This window comes from Ipomoea triloba, chromosome 8, assembly GCF_003576645.1.
Source record: "Ipomoea triloba cultivar NCNSP0323 chromosome 8, ASM357664v1".
NCBI lineage: Eukaryota > Viridiplantae > Streptophyta > Magnoliopsida > Solanales > Convolvulaceae > Ipomoea > Ipomoea triloba.
Window position 1 is genome coordinate 18,588,692 of NC_044923.1, and position 21,495 is coordinate 18,610,186.

At 38.0% G+C, this 21,495-nt stretch overlaps 5 protein-coding genes across 9 annotated transcripts; 3 read left to right on the plus strand and 2 right to left on the minus strand.

Annotated features, from left to right (window-relative positions):
* The first annotated feature begins 377 nt into the window (after positions 1–377).
* LOC116026707 lies at positions 378–3,888 on the plus strand. Of its 3 annotated transcripts, none has more exons than XM_031268072.1 (6): positions 378–554; positions 1,811–1,841; positions 1,963–2,336; positions 2,510–2,892; positions 3,001–3,084; positions 3,502–3,888. In XM_031268072.1, the coding sequence occupies exons 2-6, from the start codon at positions 1,827–1,829 to the stop codon at positions 3,567–3,569; spliced, it is 924 nt and encodes a 307-aa protein (XP_031123932.1). In that variant the 5' UTR covers positions 378–554; positions 1,811–1,826; the 3' UTR covers positions 3,570–3,888. The 3 variants fall into 3 exon arrangements, with proteins under 3 accessions (XP_031123932.1, XP_031123933.1, XP_031123934.1); XM_031268073.1 differs by having other exon boundaries at positions 2,513–2,892; XM_031268074.1 differs by lacking the exon at positions 1,811–1,841.
* Positions 3,889–4,630: 742 nt separating this feature from the next.
* LOC116027076 (zinc finger protein ZAT2-like) lies at positions 4,631–5,707 on the plus strand. Its single transcript, XM_031268503.1, has one exon. The coding sequence runs from the start codon at positions 4,631–4,633 to the stop codon at positions 5,705–5,707; it is 1,077 nt and encodes a 358-aa protein (XP_031124363.1).
* A 2,263-nt stretch (positions 5,708–7,970) lies between these two features.
* Positions 7,971–13,866, plus strand: LOC116026839 (nudC domain-containing protein 2-like). Of its 3 annotated transcripts, none has more exons than XR_004099901.1 (8): positions 7,971–8,182; positions 10,485–10,608; positions 10,693–10,841; positions 10,958–11,006; positions 11,460–11,602; positions 12,102–12,289; positions 13,048–13,210; positions 13,326–13,866. XR_004099901.1 is itself a non-coding variant. In XM_031268253.1 (6 exons), the coding sequence occupies exons 2-6, from the start codon at positions 10,560–10,562 to the stop codon at positions 12,186–12,188; spliced, it is 477 nt and encodes a 158-aa protein (XP_031124113.1). In that variant the 5' UTR covers positions 7,971–8,182; positions 10,485–10,559; the 3' UTR covers positions 12,189–12,378. The 3 variants fall into 3 exon arrangements, 1 of the variants encoding a protein (XP_031124113.1); XR_004099902.1 differs by having other exon boundaries at positions 12,102–12,196; XM_031268253.1 differs by lacking the exons at positions 13,048–13,210; positions 13,326–13,866 and having other exon boundaries at positions 12,102–12,378.
* A 57-nt stretch (positions 13,867–13,923) lies between these two features.
* LOC116026840 (metallothionein-like protein 4B) lies at positions 13,924–14,731 on the minus strand. Its single transcript, XM_031268254.1, has 2 exons — positions 14,589–14,731; positions 13,924–14,446 (listed from the first exon to the last, which is right to left on the minus strand). The coding sequence occupies exons 1-2, from the start codon at positions 14,669–14,671 to the stop codon at positions 14,275–14,277; spliced, it is 255 nt and encodes an 84-aa protein (XP_031124114.1). The 5' UTR covers positions 14,672–14,731; the 3' UTR covers positions 13,924–14,274.
* A 2,894-nt stretch (positions 14,732–17,625) lies between these two features.
* On the minus strand, positions 17,626–19,263 carry LOC116027904 (protein EXORDIUM-like 5). The gene has a single exon (XM_031269674.1). It carries the CDS (start codon positions 19,106–19,108, stop codon positions 18,041–18,043), a length of 1,068 nt encoding a protein of 355 aa, XP_031125534.1. The 5' UTR covers positions 19,109–19,263; the 3' UTR covers positions 17,626–18,040.
* Positions 19,264–21,495: the final 2,232 nt, after the last annotated feature.

Sequence of the window (21,495 nt, forward strand, 5' to 3'; positions counted from 1 at the left end):
ACCCAAATAATGCAAATAAATTAATCTTAATTTTAATCAAAATTACTTTTTTTTTTTAAATTTACGAGAAAGTCCATAACAAGTTATGATGCTATGTAAAAGATCATAGGGAGGAACTAGACTTTCTGATCAATTTGATCAATTTGGTTGGATTGTCCAAAATTATAACCATTTCTAACAACCAATAATCAATTGTCATCATTTCTAAATTGTATTGCTTTTTTTTTTTGGAAACTAGATTGTATTACTAATTTGTTGTTAAAGTGTTGTGATAAATAATTGGGAAAGTGAGGAAGTATGTTGTAATTTGGGTAGAGTAGATGGGAGGTAATTGCAATTTCTAACAAGTATTGGGATATGAAGGCCAAAATGGAAGTTGGAATTAACCGAACTGGGGAAACTATGGGCTCTGATTTCAGTTGCTGCTGCTGCTGCTTCCTTTCTCTCCTCCGGTAAGACACACGCAAAGGAGAAAGAATAAACAAAACAAGGTTCCATTTTTTCTGCTCGCAGTCTCTCCTACTGCTTTGCTTTCTGTGCTGCGATATTCTCAGGTGACTACACTTTTCCCTTTTCCATTTCTCTACTCAGCCCTAAGCCAATAATCGATCACGCAATCCTATAATTCATATACATATATGCATATCGTGGATAGCTGTATACACGAAAACTATTCACAAATGTAATTATGCTACCGTGAGCAAGTCCTCTCATTGCTAATTTGCTGTTTTTTTTAATTGCACTGATTTTATTTGCTATCCCGACCGTTGCTTGATTTTACAGAATTAAACGGAGATTTTGTAATTATCCTAAGTCAGATGTTTGGATGTTTGATTGGCTTGATTCATTCAAATCTGCTCTTCTGTTTCGTGTTTTCTTTTGGGTATTGTGCCCAATTGGGTTTGGATTCTGTAGGATGAGGAGTTTTTGCATCTCTAGGCCTAGCTATCTTCTGGTTACTTGTATTTATTTATTTAGTTATTGAGCTGATAATTATCTGCAACAACTATTTGGGTTATTGTGACTTTGAATTGTAGATATACATATATGAAGACTTTCTCCTCTTTGATCACTTACAAATGAAAATGATATATATACCTAACATTAAATTGGTCTGTCAGGGTTAGCTTCTTTTTGATGAAATATGACAATAAATTGGGAGCTTAAGTTCTTCAAGTTTCATGCATCTGTAGATTTTGAATATCATAATTTATGCTATAGGTAGAACCTTAGAGATTGCATACACTTTCTTTTATTTGATAGAGTTGGGATTTGTCCCCTATCTTCTCATAGTCTAGTTGTCAAAGGCTTTGGGGTTAGTACTCTTTGGCTCCATGGCCCTTTCTCCTTTATATTTCTTGGTTGTGATGAATAAAAATCACCCAGCACCGTCTTTGGAGGGGTTAGTTAAGACACAGTGACACACACAATTTTAAAAAAAGATAGCAACTTACCTAACTCATAAAAAGCACTAATCTTTTACAAAATTGACATCCTCCAGAAGTTTAAGTTTGATGCAAGAAAATTATTAGTCTTTACACGTAACAGTTTTTCGTCAGTTAAATATTTATTGTGCAGACATCTTCTTTCCAGAAAACACAGATGGCTTCAAGCCTAAAGTAGCCTCAGATTATGAATTATTGACATCAAACAAATTCTCATACCAATTCATAGGTTCTGAGGGGTAATTAGGAGTTTCATCTACAGTTAGAGTTTATTTTATTGTTGTATTCTGACATTTTTATCTCATTTTCTGAGTAGCAATTACTGTAGAGTTTGCCTAATATGCACTTCGTGTTGAAAAATGCAGATGGCCTAAATAATGCATGTCTCATGCAACTGTTAAGATTCTTCCTTTGCATGTCACAACTTGTATTTCTTTTCGTGGATACTGTTTGTTGAGCTATACTACGGGGTAATGCATATCAAGGTTGGATTTAGTTGAATGTTCCATTTTTCCAGATGGGTCAACAAACAGCTGATTCTAAAGTTGGAGATTATGGAGCAAATACTGAAAGTAGTGTGCCCAATTCTGACAAACAACCATCAGATCTGGTAGCTGCTAAAAGCATTCCACAGTGTGAAAATTTAGCCCCTAAATCTATTATAAGTACAGCATCTCAAAAGAATAATGGCCCTGCCGGTGAAGCTTCTAAAATTTGTGGTTCTAAAAGATCCAACCCAGATTGCCCTGTAAACTCTCTTCAAAGCCAATGCCCTACAAGCAATTCTGGAAATGGGCATCTTGTATATGTCAGGAGAAGACCCGATGCTGAATTAGGTAAAAGTACAACTTCCGAGGATCAACATTGTGTTTCTGATCGCCTTGGAGGAAGGTAATCCACACATTAGTTGTTGTCTTTATCAATTATGATTCACTTATTATTTATTTCTGCTTGGTTACTTCCATTTAGATCCCTAGTAAAAAGTAGAAACCATATTTAAGGACATCTTTATCTTGATCATCTAATACAAGCAATTCTGAAAATGGGCATCTTGTCTATGTCAGAAGAAGACCCCCCGATGCTGAATTAGATAAAAGTACAACTTCTGAGGATCAACGCGAGCGGAAAAGATTTGGCGAACAGGATGAAAAAGTCCAACAAGAAGTTCAGATGAAGGAATCTAGCAATTGTTTAACCAAAGTTTTAGAAATTCCAAAGGCTTCCTTGGTATGCTACTTGCCTATGAAACCTTCAGCGGGTTCTTCTACCGAGAAGTGCAAGAACAATTATCCTTTATCTAATTTAAGTAATCTCCATACCACTTGTATCAATCATCTGTTGGATACTCCAAAGAGAGCAAAACTTAAAGAGTGGGAAGAGCGATATTGCCGATTGCAGAATTTGTTGAATAGTTTGGAGCAATCAAAGCAAGAGGATTACATCCAGAGTATGTCCTCTAACATCATATCTATCCAGAGGCTTCTTAATGATAATATCTTCTAATTCTAGGCATATCTTTTCAGTAATTTTTTCTAATTCAATATTTGTTGAGCAGTGCTTAGATCACTCTCTTCAGTTGAGCTTAGTAAACATGCTGTTGAACTGGAGAAGAGGTCAATACAGCTTGCCTTGGAGGAAGGTAATCCTCATGTTTTTTTATCATTCACCTATTATCTATTTCTGATTGGTTACTTGCATTTAATTAGGTCCCTAGTAGAATAGAAACCAGAATTAAGGGCATCTTTATCTTGATCATCAATCAAATAAGATCGAAATGAACTTAAGGATATGAGTGGTGTATTTAATTTAATGTAAATTAAAATAAATGATGAGATATAAGTAGTGATGTACTTGTCGAGTGGTGTCAAATTGTTACACAAAGGGTAACATGAAATTTTTTTATTAAGCAAGCCTCTCTTTCCTGCTCATAGAAAGAAGAAGTGGGTTGAGGTTTTGTTGATTTTATTTGGCAAATGTGTTTTGTGGTAGAAGGTAGGCAAAATGATATGTTGTAGTGGCATTACACTGATTTTGTTGTTGAATATGGATGGGTCAGCAAAAGAAATGCGATGGGTCAAAGTGTTGGATGTACTGGGGAAGGATTGGAATTCCAGAGCATGCTAGGGTGAAGGTGGAGATGAAGAGGCAGGCAGAGAAGATGTAGGAAATATAATATATATATATAGCAAGTGTATTGAATCAAGATTTTGAAGCAAAGTTTGTATAGTGTAGTATTATTCATTGCTTTGAAGTCAAACAGTGAAAAGTAAATAAAAATGTTGTGAAGAATTGCGCTGTAGCTTTATGTTGGTTGCTGCAAATTAAAGCTGATTGATTGATTTCTTTCCAGAAACACTCACTCCAAATTGTAACATATACTATACTATACCGTTGTAACATGGTGTAGTGAAGTGAATTAATTTGCAGGCGTTGGCCATTTTAATTTGTTGTTAATCTTTTATTATTATTACATATATATATATATATATATATATATATATATGTTTTTTACTTATACGGGCGTGAAGAGGGAGAAAAAGAGAGAAAGGAAGAAGCACAAGTAATTAGTAAGAAAGATGAGAGTAAATGGATGCACAATGTAAGGTAAAACTGTAAGAAATGAAGAAAAAAGAGGAAAGAGGAGGGTGCAGGGTGGGGAGGAAATTACTGATTAGTATAGGGTGGATGATCTGATCAGTTTCCCACAATATAGCTGGGTTTGTTAATAAAGCGGAAGTAGTGGAGATAGAGGGTAACTAAGTGGGGTGGGGTGGGGTGGAGTGTGTAACTACTAACTAATTACTAATATGCCACCACATCCACATGCTAATTAAGACACGATATAAATATGCGCGGATCGGATCGGATCGGATGTGGCTGCCTGCGCTAGCTGGCTTCTCCAATCTCCATTTGCTCCATCTTCTCCGTCCAATTTCTTCCATTTTCTCTTTTGTCCTTGGAGTTAATAATATATAGATAGCGATGTGCAACTGAAAGAAACTACCCATCCCACTTTTTATTATTATTTAAATTTAAAAATGGAATAACTGCTCCTGGATTAGACTATATAGTTGGGCGCTACACCATTTCATAGAACTTTTTTGTTAATTCAATTCCTCCCTTCAATTCTCTCTCTCTCTCGTCCTACGAATTGCATGCAATTGGTATCTACTGCATACTATACCATGAACGGCAACAGTGATGACACTCGTAACTTCATTCTGCCACCACCGGCGGGATCAAGCGCTAGCGATGCTACGGCGGCTACGGCTACGGCTACTTTCCAGGGGCGGCACGTGGTAGGAGTGGGCGGTGATGGCGTCCTCAAGCAGAAAGTAAGAAGAAAGAGTAGTAAAGTAAACCACATAGGAATGGGGGGCGCCAGTACAAGCAGCAGCAGCAAGCAGCCGAAATATCCAAAGAAGCCGCCGCTGACGCCGGACCCGGACGCACCGAAGATCGCCAGGCCGTGTAGCGAGTGCGGTAAGAAGTTCTGGTCATGGAAGGCCCTGTTTGGTCACATGCGCTGCCACCCGGAGCGGCAGTGGCGCGGCATTAATCCTCCCCCAAATTTCAGGCGATCTTCTCCTTCTCCATCACAGCATGACCCGCCCCGGCAACACTGCTACGACGCGTCCAGTAGTTCCAGTACATGGCCTCATCATGATAATGATGATGAATGTGGGCTAGGGCTATCATCGCCCCCCTCCGGTGGTTACTACTATTATTATTATTCAGAAAAGATGGGAGGAGGAGTAGGAGGAGGAATGACGGAGGAAGATCACGAGGTTGCCGCATGCTTGTTACTGCTGGCCAATAATGCTGTGCCTTCGGGTGATCCGCAACAGGCAGCGGTTGGATTAGGTTTTGGCATTAGCTGCTGCAGTAGGAACAGTACTAATGGAGGAGGAGGAAGAGGAACAATAAGAGAAGAAGATAATGATGAGATGATTAACATACACAATCATCATCATCGTCACACTTGTAGCATCTGTTCCAGAGTTTTCTCCAGTGGTAGAGCCTTGGGTGGACACAAGAGGTTCCACTGCAGGGATAACAAGTTTAGAGGAGGAGGCAATAATCACAATATTCATCAACCTCCCATCCTCTGCTCTTCTTCTTCTACCAATAATTATTTGGACTTCAACTTGAACTTGGTGCCAACACCAACACCTACACCTGCTACCCACCACCAGGATCATTCTCCTTCTAGCTCTGCTGTCCCCCTGGGCCCCACTTTGGATTTAAGCTTGGGACTTTGATTTACTTTAACCTCCCCGGTCACTGTACTATTATATTATATTGCTAGTAGGAGTATATATATATATATATATATATATAGTTTAGTCATTAATGTGTATGTGTACTCTAATCTTAGCCTGCCTAGCTTCATATTATTATTTAAGTTGTTGGGCATGCAATGTATTTATAAATACTATACAAGCATTTGCTCAATTTACATATATATGATTTCACTTGCCTTACTTACCTGGAACTTTATTCATTATTGCTCCTCCATCTTCTCCAAAAGACCAAATTGTTTCATTCTCAATTCTCATCCAACTTGCTACACACTATAGTACAATTCTTGTGTTTTTTGGTGAAGAAAATGCTTTTACATGCCTGCTAGGCTGCTACCATTATGGACAAGTATCCCACCGAAAAGGAAATCTATATATCATAAATAGTTAGAGAAAAAGAATCAAAAGTATTTGAATTAGCAACACCCACTAAATTAAAATACATTTTTCAATAGTTTCAAGATTTGATGATGCCTATACGCCAATCAAATGGCAATTGACTCAAAAGTACTAACTTTAAGCTTCAACCAACACCAATTATCCAAAATCTCATCCTTTTGGGCTTGAAAACTCCACCCGTTTAGTACCCGCTTCAAGCTTCTCATGGCGATTGCACTGCCATCATCTCTGTACAGATCATCTAGATTGGGCACAATATATATGAAGATTACATGAAATGAAGGAGCCAGTGGTACACACAAGTGCTTAATAGAAGGTGCACCACATCACATATGGAGCCATTTCTACTTAACTTTTGCACTATAAAGTTTTGAAATAATAGAATGCAATAACCATTCAAAGCAAACAGAACAGAAAGAGGCCGGGGAGAAATAAAAGAAACCATACCTGTGCACAATTTTCTGCCAGTCAGCTGTTCCATACTTATTTTGTCTCTCACGATTTAACTTCGATCCATATAATTTTGGTACGCCTTGCTTCCCACATTACATGTGGAAACCATCTCCAACATATGGTCAGCAATCAAGTTCATCAGATTCACGCTTATTTCCATTTCCATTTCCATTATACGTAAACCATAAAAAAAAAAACTGGCATAAATGATGCAGGATCAACCCCATATCCAGAACCCATCTTTTGCGGCAACTTTTCTGTTTCTGATGCCTTACCTTCTTTCCACAGACTATGCAACAGGGTATTACAGGTGTAAGTATTAGGAGTACAACCACTGTTCATCATGTCATTCAGAATATTGTTTGCCTCAATGACTTTACCTTTTATGCAGAGAGTAGTGTAAGTGACTGTGTCTGGGGAGATTCCAGTAAATTTCAATAAACCCATCAACAATCCAGCATCAGCAAGCATTCCATTCTTGCAGAGACCATCTATCACAATGTTATATGAATATAGAGAAGACAATACTTTTGGTCATTGAATAATTTCACTTTTTAGAAATTTGGTTCTACAAACTTAATCACTTTTTTTTTTATAAAGAAAACGTAACTATTCCATTAATTCATAACATAAAACGTTTACATCAACGATCAATGAAATGGTAAACCATTCCTTACAGTCAGACATAGAAACAACTTTTCTAACTATGCTATAGAAAACTTGAATCGCAGACTGTTTCATAACTAGGAAGCTATGTTCCTTCAAGGAGCTTAAAGCTTCATCAAAGATCTGGGTCTTCGTCATCATTCTTTTTTGCTCGCCCAGGATAAGATCAACACTTGCCGAAACCAAACTAAACGATTTATGCTAATGAAAATGAAAAGCCCGTGAAAGTAACGAGAGGAAAAATGCTCGTGAAAGTAACGAGAGGAAAACACAATAATAGATAAAATAAAAAGTGGGTAAAGTCAAAGTAGGGTTGGGAGTTCAAGACTACCAACACAAACCCAATACTTACCTACTATTATTTTATTCAAAGGGAAAGAAAACGGAAGAAGAAGATCTGTGGCGGTGGTTGGAGGCGGACTGAACTGCTACGATGGTCGGAGCGAAAGCAAACGTAGAAGGTGACCAAAACCGCCGGTTCAAAGCTCCATTAGAGCTCCGGCCGGAGGCCGGCGGTGGAAGCCGAAGTTGAGCAGCAGAGAAAGACGTTTGGTTTTAGAGAGAAAAGGGAGGCTAGGGTTACTACTTCTTAAATTACAAACTTAATCACTTAATTGTTCATGCAATATACAGCACCAAAACCGCGTCGTTTTGGGCTGTACTATAAATATATAATTTTTCTTATTTTATATTTTAGATCGCGCAAATATACCGCAGATTCGCAGAGCTCGTCGCTTCTCTGGCTCTCTACCTCGCGTCCTCGCTGCTTCTTCCGTCCCTGCCTACCGGAGTTCCGGCGTCCGGCCTACAGCAGGAGCGCCGGCAACACCACTCAGCCGCCTCAGCGCCTCTTGTCTCCTCTCAGTGCTGGACTTTGGTGTGCAATTCAGTGGCCTATTTGAGCGTTATTCCTTGATTGTAAGTGCATCGATGAGAGAATCACTTTGTAAATTACTTTAATCCTTCTTCGTATTGTAATTTTCTTGATCAAGAAAATGGTCATGACACATTAATTCTAGTTCTTTCCCTGATTTGACCATAGTTTTTCTTAGTTGACATACTCAATGGTTATTTTGTCTGTCTGTCAAGCAGGATTTTTCCCATTTGCAAGTTAAATATAGCTACTCCTTTTTATGTTCACATAGAAACTGTAAACGCGAAATATTTGAATTGTATATATTCAAAATTCAAAGTATATCGGTTACAATAAGTAGTGTGTATCAAACGAAAAAGGGTACAATCTCTGTATAGAAGTCCTCTGATTCTCTACTAGAAGTATGCCGACTTGAAGTGTGTCGAATTCAGAATATGTCGAATTGGAAGTGTGCCGAGTTCAGAGTATGCTAAACTGGAAGTATGCCTTGTTGTGCCGAGTTCGGAGTATGCCGAACTGGAGGCGTGTCGAGTTATGCCGGGCTATGCCGAGTTCTGCCGAGCTATGCCGGGTTCTGCCGAGCTATGCCGAGTTCGGGGTATGCCGAACTAGAAGTAGGCCGAGTTCAGAGTATGCTGAACTGGAGGTATGCCGAGCTATGCCGAGTTCGGAGTATGCCGAACTAGAAGTAGGCCGAGTTCAGAGTATGCTGAACTGGAGGTATGCCGAGCTATGCCGAGTTCGGAGTATGCCGAGTTATGCCAAGTTCAGAGTATGCTGAACTGGAAGTAGACCGAGTTCAGAGTATGCTGAACTGGATGCGTGCCGAATTATGCCGAGTTCGGGCTATGCCGAACTGGAAGTAAACCGAGTTCAGAGTATGTTGAACTGGAGGCGTGCCGAGTTATGCCGAGTTCGAGGTATGCCGAACTGGAAGTAGACTGAGTTCAGAGTATGCTGAACTAGAGGCGTGCCGAGTTATGTCGAGTTCGGGGTATGCCGAACTGGAAGTAGACCGAGTTCAGAGTATGCTGAACTAGAGGCGTGCCGAATTATGCCGAGTTATGTTGAGTTCGGGGTATGCCGAACTGGAAGTAGACCGAGTTCAGAGTATGCTGAACTGGAGGCTTGCCGAGTCCTTCGGTGCAAATAATTGCAGGTGCTCGGTGCAAGTAAATTGCAAGCGAGTCTTTCGTGCAAATAAATTGCAGGCGAGTCCTCCCGGTGCAAATAAATTGCAGGCGTGTCCCTCGATGCAAATAATTGCAGGTGCTCGGTGCAAATAAATTGCAAGCGAGTCCTTCGTGCAAATAAATTGCAGGCGTGCCCCCGGTGAGATGCAGATCTTCAGAGCTTCAAAGTCTTCTGATCCTCAATGCCTTCAATGCCTTTAATCTTCAAAGTGAAACCACTATTTATAGTGGTGGGGGAGTAGAGAAATCTAACAAACCCCATCCTTTGAATTTAATTTAATATTTTGAATTAAATTCAAGGAATGTACCTGGACATCATCATGTCCAGGTTCATGATTTTATAATTTTGAATTGATTTTATAATACCCACATCTTTCCACAAATTATGTGATCCACATGTACTTTGATGGGCCAAACCAAGTCCAAGCCCGTTAATTTGAGCAGCCCAATTGATAGTCTGGTCCAACTCAATTAAATATATTCCTTGAATTTGGGCCAACAGTTCAACAACAATTACTTTAGATTAATTAACTAGGCCAACCAATTATTTATTAGGTCATTTAATCAACCCAATTAAATAAATATCAGCCCAATTTAATTAATTAAAGCAATTAATTGAATAACCAATTATCAGTCACAACCCAATAACGTTATTTGAATTTTCAGTGCTAACAGAAACTATGAAGAATTATGTTTGCATCATTCTGTGCCTTTCACAATTGCTTCAAGACTTCAAGTTGTAGACTAATGCTGGTTATACTTTTTGTACTCTCGCCCCACTTGAGGTGAGGGATGGGATACCATTTGTTGTTTCCATTTCATTGTGGAGTATATAATTGATTTAGGCCCTGTTTGATAAATGGCTGTTAGCTGTTAAAATGTATGATTAATTGATAATATTGGCTGATTGTAGAAAGTTGTTTGATAGATTAGCTGTTAGCTGATAGCTGTTTGGTATAATTTTTTCACTCAAAAAGCTAATTGAAAAGGCTACTTTGAGTAGCCTTTTGAATTTTAGTATTTTGGAGTTACAAAAAGCTTATTAACCAAGCAACTAATAGTGGTCAAATAAGCCAAAATTGACAGATAGGTTGATTATTTACCAAACATGGCCTTAATAAAGTCTAGAATGTGATTTGGTTCTGTTTTGAAGACTTTGAAGACATTGGAATCAAACTAACCTGGGGAATAGGAAAATTGTAAGATTAAAGCTCCAGACCTTCAAGAAATGGCTGACAAATTGGCCCCTGAGAAGCACCACAGCTTCATCCACAATGGTACTCTCTCTATCATATATGCATTAACATTATTATATCCATTATTTTGTAAAAGTTTGTTACAGTTTCATGATGGATTATCAGGTCAGAAGGTCTTTGAATGGGACCAAACACTTGAAGAGTTGAATATTTATATCAATCTCCCGGAAAATGTTCCCAAAAAGCTATTCTATTGTAAAATCGAGTCCAAACATTTGGTAGTTGGGATTAAAGGCAACCCTCCTTACCTCAATGTTAGTTTTATGCTACTCTGCCTCTACTTCCTTTTTTCAAGTGGATAGAGCTATAATTTTCGTGAGCATTCATATCATCTGACTATATTTTATACGCCTTTTTATGGGGTTTACAGCATGACCTTACCAATCATGTGAAGACAGATTGCTCATTCTGGACTTTAGGTAATGATTCTATGATTTGAGAGCAAAAGAACATCTTTTTTTGTCCATATGCATCGTCGAAACTTGAAAGTTGTTGCAAAAGGAATTATGTGGAATTTTGTGTAATCCATGGAAGATTTGACCTGTATGATGTGTTTTCTTTGTGAAATTAATGATCCTGTTGATAAAAAGCAAAACTTTTTGTTTGGTAAATAAATGGGGCTTCTCTGGAGGTATCGAAAGTGTTAAAAGAGAAGTTTGAAGTTTGTGTTTAAAGTAGGCCAAGCTGATATTGTTCCAACTTATTGAGGCGTACTCCTTTTACAAACAAGTCATATTGATGAAATGGTTATTATTTGTATAGAAGTGCAAATTTTGGGGCAATCATGACTGAGAATGACAAACTAGGTTTAACCAACTTATGATTTGAATGAGTACTTTTGATGTATGATAACAAAAAATTATATGTTGCAGAGGATGATATAATGCACGTAACCCTTCAGAAGAGGGATAAAGGCCAGACATGGTCTTCTCCTATCATGGGTCAAGGTCAGTTGGATCCGTACACCACAGACCTTGAACAGAAGCGCCTCATGCTTCAAAGGTTCCAAGAAGAGGTACATGTTTGCTCTACTCCAGTTGCAAGTTGCTATTCTTAGTGTTGCTTCATGCTTGTGTCTGTGATTGCATGTTTGATTATATGAGGTTTCCAGACTTTGCAAATGATTATGCTGCCTCAGAGTCAATAGTAGTATATCTTAAACAATAAATGAAACCAGCATAAATATGGAACACCTTAGAAATAGAATAGAATTATTTCTATGCTCCTTTTAAACAGATAAATATGGGATGGATTAACTAAAAGTATATATATATATATATATAATATACATGAATATTTGATGAAAAATGGATTTTGTTTCGCTAGCGCTCAATTGTTTTATATAGTTTTAGCCTTGTACTCTAAAGAGTTACTTAATGAACTACATAGAGATAAAATTTAGTAACTTGAAAGTAATGTATCTTCAATTCTGCTGCAATGAAGTCTATACTGAGTCCCTTGCAGTTATACTTGGTGTCTCTTTGCTTCTGGTGATAAGATGCTCCCTTTCGCAGAATCCTGGCTTTGATTTTTCACAAGCACAGTTCAATGGCAATTGCCCTGATCCAAGGTCCTTCATGGGTGGGATCCGATCTACTTAACTTTGAAAGTAATGTATCTTCACTCTGATTCATCTCTGAGTCTCGGCTTACTGCTGTCTCTAGTGGATGCCATGCCAAAACTGGATTTGTGCGATTGTTAGGTAAACATGGTGAAAAATAAGTTGTTGGAATTGAATGTGGTGTATGTATATAACAATTTCGTGTGTGAAATAAAACTAAAATTATGTTCCATGACATCTATCATTTTATTTCATGTTATCCTTTTCTTCTCTCACCCTTCCATTTTCTTTATACATTATCTCTCCCTCGGTCCTATAAAAGTCATTGTCAAACCATGCATCCAATTTTAAATATTTATGGAGGCTAATGTAAGGAACTTTAAGAACATATTACTACGACTATGAAATCAAGTCAAATTTGGTGACCGCCAAGGATAGTTTTGAAGTACATATTCCTGCATTGGTTAATCAACTGCACTTCATAGTCTGAATTGTTTGGATGGTTGAAATTGTTGTTAGTTTCTTTGTAATATGCTTAGATGGGTGAACTCTTCAAGTTGTATGTGTTTAAAATATTATTTAAACATTTATTGTGAGAGCTCATTTCAATATTAAATCTCTATATCATGTGATAATTATATTGATCAATAATATTTATTTTTAAAAGTAATATTTTGATTTTTAAGTATTAACGGGACGTTTGGCAATTAGTCGATGGACAAAAGAATTCAAAACAAAAATTTAAAAACACTAATTCAAACTGAAAAATCATATATTAGCAATTAAGATTGAATGATATTTTTTTTAGTTAGGGAATAAGATTTTTAATTGAAGGACTAATCAAATCCATAATTGTATTTAAAAAGTAAGTTGTCAGGACTGACGTTGTGGGTACCCAGATTGCAGGGGAATATGGGCTTGACACTGTTGGAGGGAAGCTCGTCTTAGGATTTGGTGTAGTTTGGTGGTCTATAGCTACAGCCCTCACACCAATTGCAGCAAAACTCAGGGTTACCTTTCTTATTTGTTCGAGCTAGCTTTAATATAATGGGGATTGGTGAGGTTGGTTCTTTAAGTCTTTATTGTTATTTTGAGTTGAATACATTGGAAAAAGATTGAAAATTTTGTTCCAATATAATTACACATGGTATTGAATGATGATGTATCTTTGTTGTAGTCTCCTGCCTTGTACGTACTACAAGTTGCCATTAGTGGCTCCAAGTCAACAAGCAACCGGCCCTTGATACATTCATTACTTTCTGCTGAGCCAATTCCATTTTCTCGATCTGTTCCAGGCCAGGGTGTTGCTGGGGCCAGCAATGAATAATCTTCTTTCAAAGTGGCTGGGTTCCTGGGCTGTCTCAGAAAGAAGCAGGTGATTGGCCCTGGTGTAGAGTGGAATGTATCTTGGATCTGTCACTAGTCTGGCATATATTCCTTTGGTTCCTTGGGCACTGTTTGGTTCACAGTAAGGTAGACATTGAACTGTATGCAGTATGCTTATAATATTTTGTTTGATTGACGGGATTTTTTAAAACTCCACCTGCCTTCTAATTATTAGTTAGTTGTGGAGAGAAGCAGCATCTATATACAATTAAATTAGTTAGTTGTGGAAAGAAGCAGCATCTACATATATAGATGCATACTGTGCAATCTCGCAATGGTTATACTGTACTGTGAATTGAAAATTAATCTACACATTTTATATATGTACCTTACGTACGGAGTAGTAACTCATATCCTCTACACATTCAAGGGTTCTCCAGTAATTGAATTGAAGTTTTCTGTTAGAAGGAAGCAGGAAAGAACGGCTTAGCTAGCTAGCTAGCTAGCTTGCAACATATGTATTTCTTACAGAAACCTTTCTCATGCGGGCCGGGCATACATAAGGTAACCACAACTGACAAGTTGTATATCTTGGATCACTACATACTTATATATATCTAGGTGCGCTAGCCGCATGCTAGATTGATGTATTCCATCTTATGCATGCTTACCTAGCTACCAGCCAGCAAAGCGAGCTGCTCTGCTGCTTAATTATTCCTAGCTAGCTATAAGCTATAAGCTATATTATATATGTAGTAGGTGGGATATGATGGGTTGGTGATTTAAGAGCTAAGAGCTAATTAAGAGGCACATTTAACACAATTGCAAGCATCACCACATTTACAGTGGGCCTTGCCGGAACCGGTGATGCCCTCACTCGTAGGACAGTTGCATGGATTGCATCCACAGTGCTCCCCGCATGAGCACCGCTTGTGCTCATCTTCACCACCGCTACTTGCTCTACTTACGCACCTGCCATGCCATGCATCATCATATCATCATCTACATTATACTCTCATCTTTGTAACATATATATATATATATATATATATATATATATATATATATATATGTAGCTAGGAGCCTAGGATACAGACACCTGGGGTGTCCTTACCTGCAAGAGATGCCGCCGGGGCACGGCGACGGACACCCACATCTCTCGTCGCAAATAGCTGAGCTTCCTCTCATGTCTGCCATTTTTGCCTCACTAATCCAATCACTTATTTGCTTGCTATCTACCTACTTCAATTCTGATCTGATCTGGGGATTCCTAGCTAGCTAGCTAAGTTTATAAAGCGTGAATTGAAGTCGGTGTGCCCAGGCCACCAGCCTCACCTCATGCCCACTACTACTAGTATACGTGGCAGGCAAATGCTCAAACACCGCATCTCTCATGTGTCTTGTACGTACGTGTATGGACCTCCCCTGTTAGTTCTTGCTAATTTCCTGCACATTCCACAACTTTCCAATTCATTCATTACAGGGCGCATCACCTGTAGCCTCTACCGTTTCACAATATCTTAATTTCGGGCTATATATTTTCTACATAATTTTAAAATAGGAAAAACGTTTAAATTCACTATTGAATTAAACACAAAAATATAATCAAATCATTAAACTAAAAAAATGTGTTTTGAGAAAAACATGCTTGTTATTTAATACTTTTGTAGAGATCAGTTGAGACTAGTTGATCTGCCCATGCAAGCGAAGAAGGATTAACCTACTATTAGATATAATTAAACAGATTTGACTACTTTAAGGATCTAATTATACATTGTAACAGTACCTAAAAGGACATGGGACTTGGGGGTCAGATTTTACTACTTGAGGGATCCTAATTACACATTTTTTGAGTTCAAATGGCTTGATTGTAATAACACTACTTAAAAAGACATGCAACCTGATGAGCCATTTAAGCAAAATGTTAGCAAAGGTCAGCTAACAAGATTTGAAGTCAAGACCTTAAGTATAACTATACAAGTTCTTAACCATCAAACTACCGCACATCTTGTGTATTAACCTTTATGTCTTCTTGTGGTTCGGGTCAAGTACTGCTTGTCCAATTATTTTGTCAGAAGGAATTGCCTCACTCTATTTGAGTTTATGCAATGGGTGGCTCGAATTTATCACTAACTCTCGTTGAGGAAATGAATCCTCCAAATACATGCCAATGAATGTGTACATAAAAAATTAGCAAGATTCAAACACAAAACCTTCACAAACACATGAACCCTAGGTTAGGATTCTATTCATTATGCAATAAGCACAAACCAAGCATCAAGATAGATAAAACAACCTTTGCTCAAACCCAAAAGCTAACTACTCACACATTATAAGCATAAATAAAGCAAAAGCACAAGTAATAAACATAAATCTTGCAAAAGAAAGAGATAAAAGGTAGGAGAACTTATGTATTGAAAATGGAACAACAATCTTGAAATGTTGGAATCCAAGTTTCAAATATAAGATTACAAGCTTCAAAAGTGTTAAAGAACCTAACTCTTAGTTTAATCTAACCCTAAAATATGAAAAGAATGAGTAGAAAATGGTTAGGGCTCAACCATGGGTCGAAACTGAGTTAAAAATGCTAAAAACGAGCTTAAATACGAACATGGAGTGGGTGGCTCATCCATGCCAAAATTAGCCCAAAACTGATCCTTATCACCTTGACTGGCATGACCATGCACTTGGTCGTATCTTTTGACCTTCACAACTTTGGATTCCAGATTTATGATCTTAATGAAAGTTGTAGCCCTTTTGAGTTTTCTTTCCAATGGCGCAAGAATAACTTCGCTTGAACATTCCTAGGCTGATATATGGTCCAAAAACTAAAACGTCGACGTGTAGCGAGAATTGCAATGCCTAAATGACCAAGACCATTAAAAAACACCACTCTTAGGCTCCCTTGGAAGTGTTGCATCTATCTCCTTAGTTTTATATTTGGCTCTCATTATTTCACCCAAAAATGATGAATTATGCCTAATTGATCAAATGAGCAAAATAAGAATCATTTTGAACACCATTGAGACACTTCATAAGCAAAATAAAGCAAAGTATGAGGTATAAATATGAACAATTATACACTTATCAGTCAAACTCTGATTTCATGCTAGCCCATTGATGCACCAGCAATCCCACAACACGTGGGTTTGCGCTCGTCAAAATTGCCTTTTGGTCTACCAATTTTTTCTCTTTCCTCCTTCCCCTCCTCTAACTCATCACCTCTTTCTTTTATGTGTGCATAAAAAAAAACTCAAATAAACCCTAATGGGGTTGCTCTAATAGATCTCCTGTAAAGTTCTTTTAGAAATGGAAAAAGAGATGAACAAAGTACATACTACAGAGTGTACATTGTTTGAGTTTTAACAATTTAAAATGACAAAAATATTAATTTAGATGTTATATGTTGTCTCCTTTTACAAATTTTATCCTTTTTTTCTTTTGTTTTTGTGTATTTTGAATAAATTAATTCAAAATTGACCCAACTTGGCGCATTTGACTAGGACATTTGGAGATGCTGCCAATGACAGAGTTGTTATACCATGGACCAGGGTTCACCATACAAGATGAAGTCAATTAAATTAAAATTAAAAAAAATTTATGGAAAATGACAAGTTTATTCTTGAAAGGTAAAGTCTTTGTTAATTTTTTTAGATGGAAAAAGAAAGAGAAAAGAATAAAATTAATAGTTTCTTTTCTAAATCAATTATAGTGCATGAGCAAAGAGTAAGAAATGTAGTAAGGAGTAGGAGTAAATGTAGTATTATTTGTATAATTCAAATATGAGATGAAAAATGGTTAAAGAAATTTAAAGTTAGGAAAAAGTAGGGGACCTCACCTGAGAAAAATGGTTATCGGTGAGTTGTGAGTTGAGTAAGATTGATTTTATTTTGTCATATTGTTTGACCTAAACTGTGAAAAGAAATAGAATATATATATTTATAGTATTTTTACAGAAGTGGTGACATGAAAGAGAGGCAGAGGGGACCCTTTAGGCTTAGCTGTTGATCACTAGCCTGTGCCTCACGCACCCCTTTGGCCATCGCACTCACTGTGCTCCACAATAATTCCCATGTCCCATTTTACCCTTTTGCCTCTCCAAATATTCATTTCCTTTTTGGTTGGGATCCAGTCCAGTGAGAGAGATTGGCTGGAACTAATAATTATGCCCTATTTTACCCTGCTCTGCCATTCAACTATGGCCCGGAAGTAATATACAAGTCAATATTTTTAACTAAACTAAAATTATATGCCTCTTTATACATACGGTTCCATCTTGCCCAAAATGAAATCAAATCAAATCAAATAATAATAATAACAATACCACTAATGAATTTTTATAAAGAATAAAAAGAAATATTTCTAAGAAAATAAAGGAATTAAAAGAAAAAAAAAAAAACTCTTGCTCCTCGAATCGGGTTGGGGCCTGGGGGGTCACTTCAATTCATACCGTACGTCTCGTCACCCTCGCTGCTGCCGAGCCGGCGGCGGCGATTTGGAGCTTTGATTTGATTTGTGGATTGAGAGGGCGGAGAGGAGAGGAGAAATGGAGAGATTGATTTTACATCAGTCCAATGCATTTGGACCAGCACAGGCCTTGAGGATAGGGCTCCAAATCCATTGCACTAAGAACTTCCTGCTCCTCCTCCCCTTCATATTGTAAGTCCGCCCCTCCCTGTCCTTCATCACCTGCCCAATGTATCCTCCGCCGCCCCCTGTGCCGTACAGCCCCTCGCACAGATCACCGATTTCTGTGGGCGCCGTCGGGTCTTCTCCTGCGTACCATGCGTTCACCAGCGGGTTGGATGACAGCTCCGCTAGCTCGTGCGCTATCACGCTAATCATCCCGTCTACACCCACGTCCCCGTTGGGCGGAGACAATGCTCCCGGTCCGCCTCCTGCCATGTACCCCGGGATTGCAAACGGGTACGCGCACACTTCCGGGCACTGCTTCCCCGAGTTCCCGATCCAAGCGTAGGGCAGAGTGTAACCCACCTTGGAGGCGAAGGTGAAGTAATGGAAGCCGCACACGGCCCGACAGAAGTCCTGCACTGTCACATCTATGGAGGTAAGCACCAGGTAGATCCCTTTCTTGTGGTCGATGGAGAAGGGCTTAGAGCGTACGGCCTCTGCGATCACGTCCTGGATGGAGAGGCGTGTGAGGTGAGTGCCCTGGGAGTAGCGGCGGTCGGAATACTCATCCGCAATGAGAACGGAGCGGGATATGTTGGCCCCTGTTTGGTCGGTGTAGAGAGACACGGTGCGCCACCACTCAGAGACAGAGGGGGAGGGGGCGGCGCGGTGGTTGGTAGTGGAGATGGAGAGTAGGAAGTCTTTGATGATGAGCTGCTGGGATGGGGACCACTTGCCATACCAGATGAGATAGATATTGATAGGGGAAGAAAGGACGGGACCCATATGGTAGCGGAGATTCACGAGGTCGGATGAGCCCTCGTATTTCTTGGAGTTGGAAAGGGCTCTAGGAGGGAGCTTTGGGTTCAGGTACTGATAATCCGCCTGCGGATGCAGTTGGAGAGTTTGGGCCGCCGGCGAAGCATTGACAGTAGCAATCAAGAAAAAGAAGAAGAAGAAGAAGAAGAAGAAGGAGGAGAGGAGACTGCTTATCCCCTTCATAATGGTGTATGTGTATTGTAACAGCAGCAAAAGCCAAAAGATCGAGCTTTAATCTATTCTAGTTTTTATATTATTATTAAAATAAAAAGGTAGTTGTTGGGAAAAGATATGAAGGAGTGGGTGAGTAAAAATGGAGAAAGGGGTGGGGGATATATAATGAAGAAGAAGAAGAAGAAGAAGAAGCAGTGCAGAGCGCAGAGGGTTGGTTTGAGAGGGAAATTGGCTGGCACCAGCTGCCACTTTTCGTGGGGAACATACTGTCACGTCTTATTATCACTGCCCCATCCCATCCCATCCCTTTCATGTTTCTGTTATTTACTAATGGAGGTTAACTCTTTTGTTATAAAACACAACAACAATAGTAGCTCAATCTATTCTAGGGTTTAGTACTCTCTCCCTCTCGCAGGTGTTTAGTTTAAAGGAATAAGTTTGAGAGAAATGAATTATAATTCTGTAAAAAAAAAAAAAAAAAAAAAGTATGGAAACATTCACAACTTTCAATAAAAAATGAAATGCTGGAAATTAGATACTATTCATATCATTCAATTTAAAATTTAAAATTTGAAATATTCAAAATAAAATTTAAATATTGGTGATGAACTCAACGTCCACGTGCTCACGCCACTCGAGTTGAATGCATATATATAAACCAGTAAAGTTACCTACACTACACAGTATCATCCAGTGCTTTACTTATTAATAAGTATCTATGTAGCTTTTAGTATAGATTTACGTACTAACCCACTTTAATCCTGCCAGCCCAGCCCCACTCATTGAATTTGATGATGCTTTAGATTTGCGCAAGTCACGGACTTCAGCATAAACGAGATCAATATTCAACACACAATAGTAAAACACTTTTTCTTTTCACTATGATATATATGTGCAAATAATGTCAACAAACACGACGACCAACTTAAGTTTACTTCACAAAAGTCTCCATCTCCATCATCAATACAAATTATTATTATTGTAGTGGCAGCCAGCGGTGTTACACAACCATTTTCCTGGGGCCAGCAGCTAGCTGGATGTTCTAGCTTAGATCCAATATGCACTGTATTAATAGCTATAGCTTCAATTCAATTCCCAACAGATGGCCATCATATCGGATGGATTACACTACACATATACTCTTTGTCATGTACGTGAAGATGAATTGCAGTGGGCGCACCTTTACTTTACTTTCTTGTCCATCATAAATCACAATACAGATTCTTATTAGCTTGCCCCCATCTATCATTCCCATCCCCATACCATACACATCCAAATTAAAGCACCACCGCCGGTGGTCCATCCACTTTCACTATTACTATACACCATTATAATAACTACCAATTCAATGCAAAACCAACTAACAAATAATACTAGGTTAGGTTTCATACTTTCAAATGTCTAATTTTAACTTATACTCTCTTTCCTTGTAACTTCGACAGACTATTCAAACTTAAAAAGTGTGCTTGTAAGATTCGTGTGCATAATTGATGGTATAAATACTCAAAAAGATACGATCTCGACACAAGCTAAGACTATCGGTTATGAAAAGACATTGTTTGATATTTAAGCTTTGTGGACTAGGGCCCACATAGCATTGTGGATCCCAAATCAAAAAGACATTGTTTGATATTTAAGCTTTAACATATTTCATAGCTTCTCCTTTCTCATGTTTCAACACAAATTTTAATTTATTATAAGTACAAAATTCATAGGCTTAAGGTACATAATTACGTAACATGAGATACAAAAATGTATAACACAAGATACATATATATGTTTTATATTTTACTTACTCTCATATCTAATTTACGTAAATAATTTATGTCCTATAGCCACATAATTTCATAATACAAGACATAAATTTATAAAATAAGGCACACAATATGTTTAGTGTCATACAACAATTAATCCATTTCAAGTACAGGATTGTGTAACATGAGGTACAGAAACGAATAACACTAGATACATATACATATTTTCTATTTTACTTATTATCATATCTGATTTATGTCTTATAGGCACATAATTTCATAATACAAGACATAAATTCATAAAATAAGACACAATATATTTTGTATTATACAACTACTAATCAAATTTAGGTACAGAATCTTTACGCTTAACGTACATAATTGCGTAACATGAGGTACAAAAGCGCATAACATGAGAATGACGAGATACATAAACATGTTTTACAGTATTTTTTTTTTTTAAAAAAAAAAAAGAAGAAAAAACCTCTGTAACTCAAACTGAACAACAAACAATCACCATTAAAATTAAAGTTCAAGACAACGTCGTATAGAACCAGGGTCCACGGTATAACGATTGACAAAGTATGCAATGGATGGACCATTTAATTGAAAATGAATTTGCAGCCCAATAAAATTACTTTA

Coding starts and splice junctions, on each gene's coding strand:
- LOC116027904 (XM_031269674.1), bottom strand. CDS start 19,108: ATGAAGGGGATAAGCAGTCTCCTCTCCTCCTTCTTCTTCTTCTTCTTC.
- LOC116027076 (XM_031268503.1), top strand. CDS start 4,631: ATGAACGGCAACAGTGATGACACTCGTAACTTCATTCTGCCACCACCG.
- LOC116026707 (XM_031268072.1), top strand. Junction 2,337..2,509: donor TCTGATCGCCTTGGAGGAAG/GTAATCCACACA, acceptor TGTCTATGTCAG/AAGAAGACCCCCCGATGCTG. Junction 3,085..3,501: donor ACAGCTTGCCTTGGAGGAAG/GTAATCCTCATG, acceptor TGGATGGGTCAG/CAAAAGAAATGCGATGGGTC.
- LOC116026840 (XM_031268254.1), bottom strand. CDS start 14,671: ATGGCAGACATGAGAGGAAGCTCAGCTATTTGCGACGAGAGATGTGGG. Junction 14,447..14,588: donor CCCGGCGGCATCTCTTGCAG/GTAAGGACACCC, acceptor ATGGCATGGCAG/GTGCGTAAGTAGAGCAAGTA.
- LOC116026839 (XM_031268253.1), top strand. CDS start 10,560: ATGGCTGACAAATTGGCCCCTGAGAAGCACCACAGCTTCATCCACAAT. Junction 11,007..11,459: donor TTGCTCATTCTGGACTTTAG/GTAATGATTCTA, acceptor TATATGTTGCAG/AGGATGATATAATGCACGTA. Junction 11,603..12,101: donor TTCAAAGGTTCCAAGAAGAG/GTACATGTTTGC, acceptor TCCCTTTCGCAG/AATCCTGGCTTTGATTTTTC.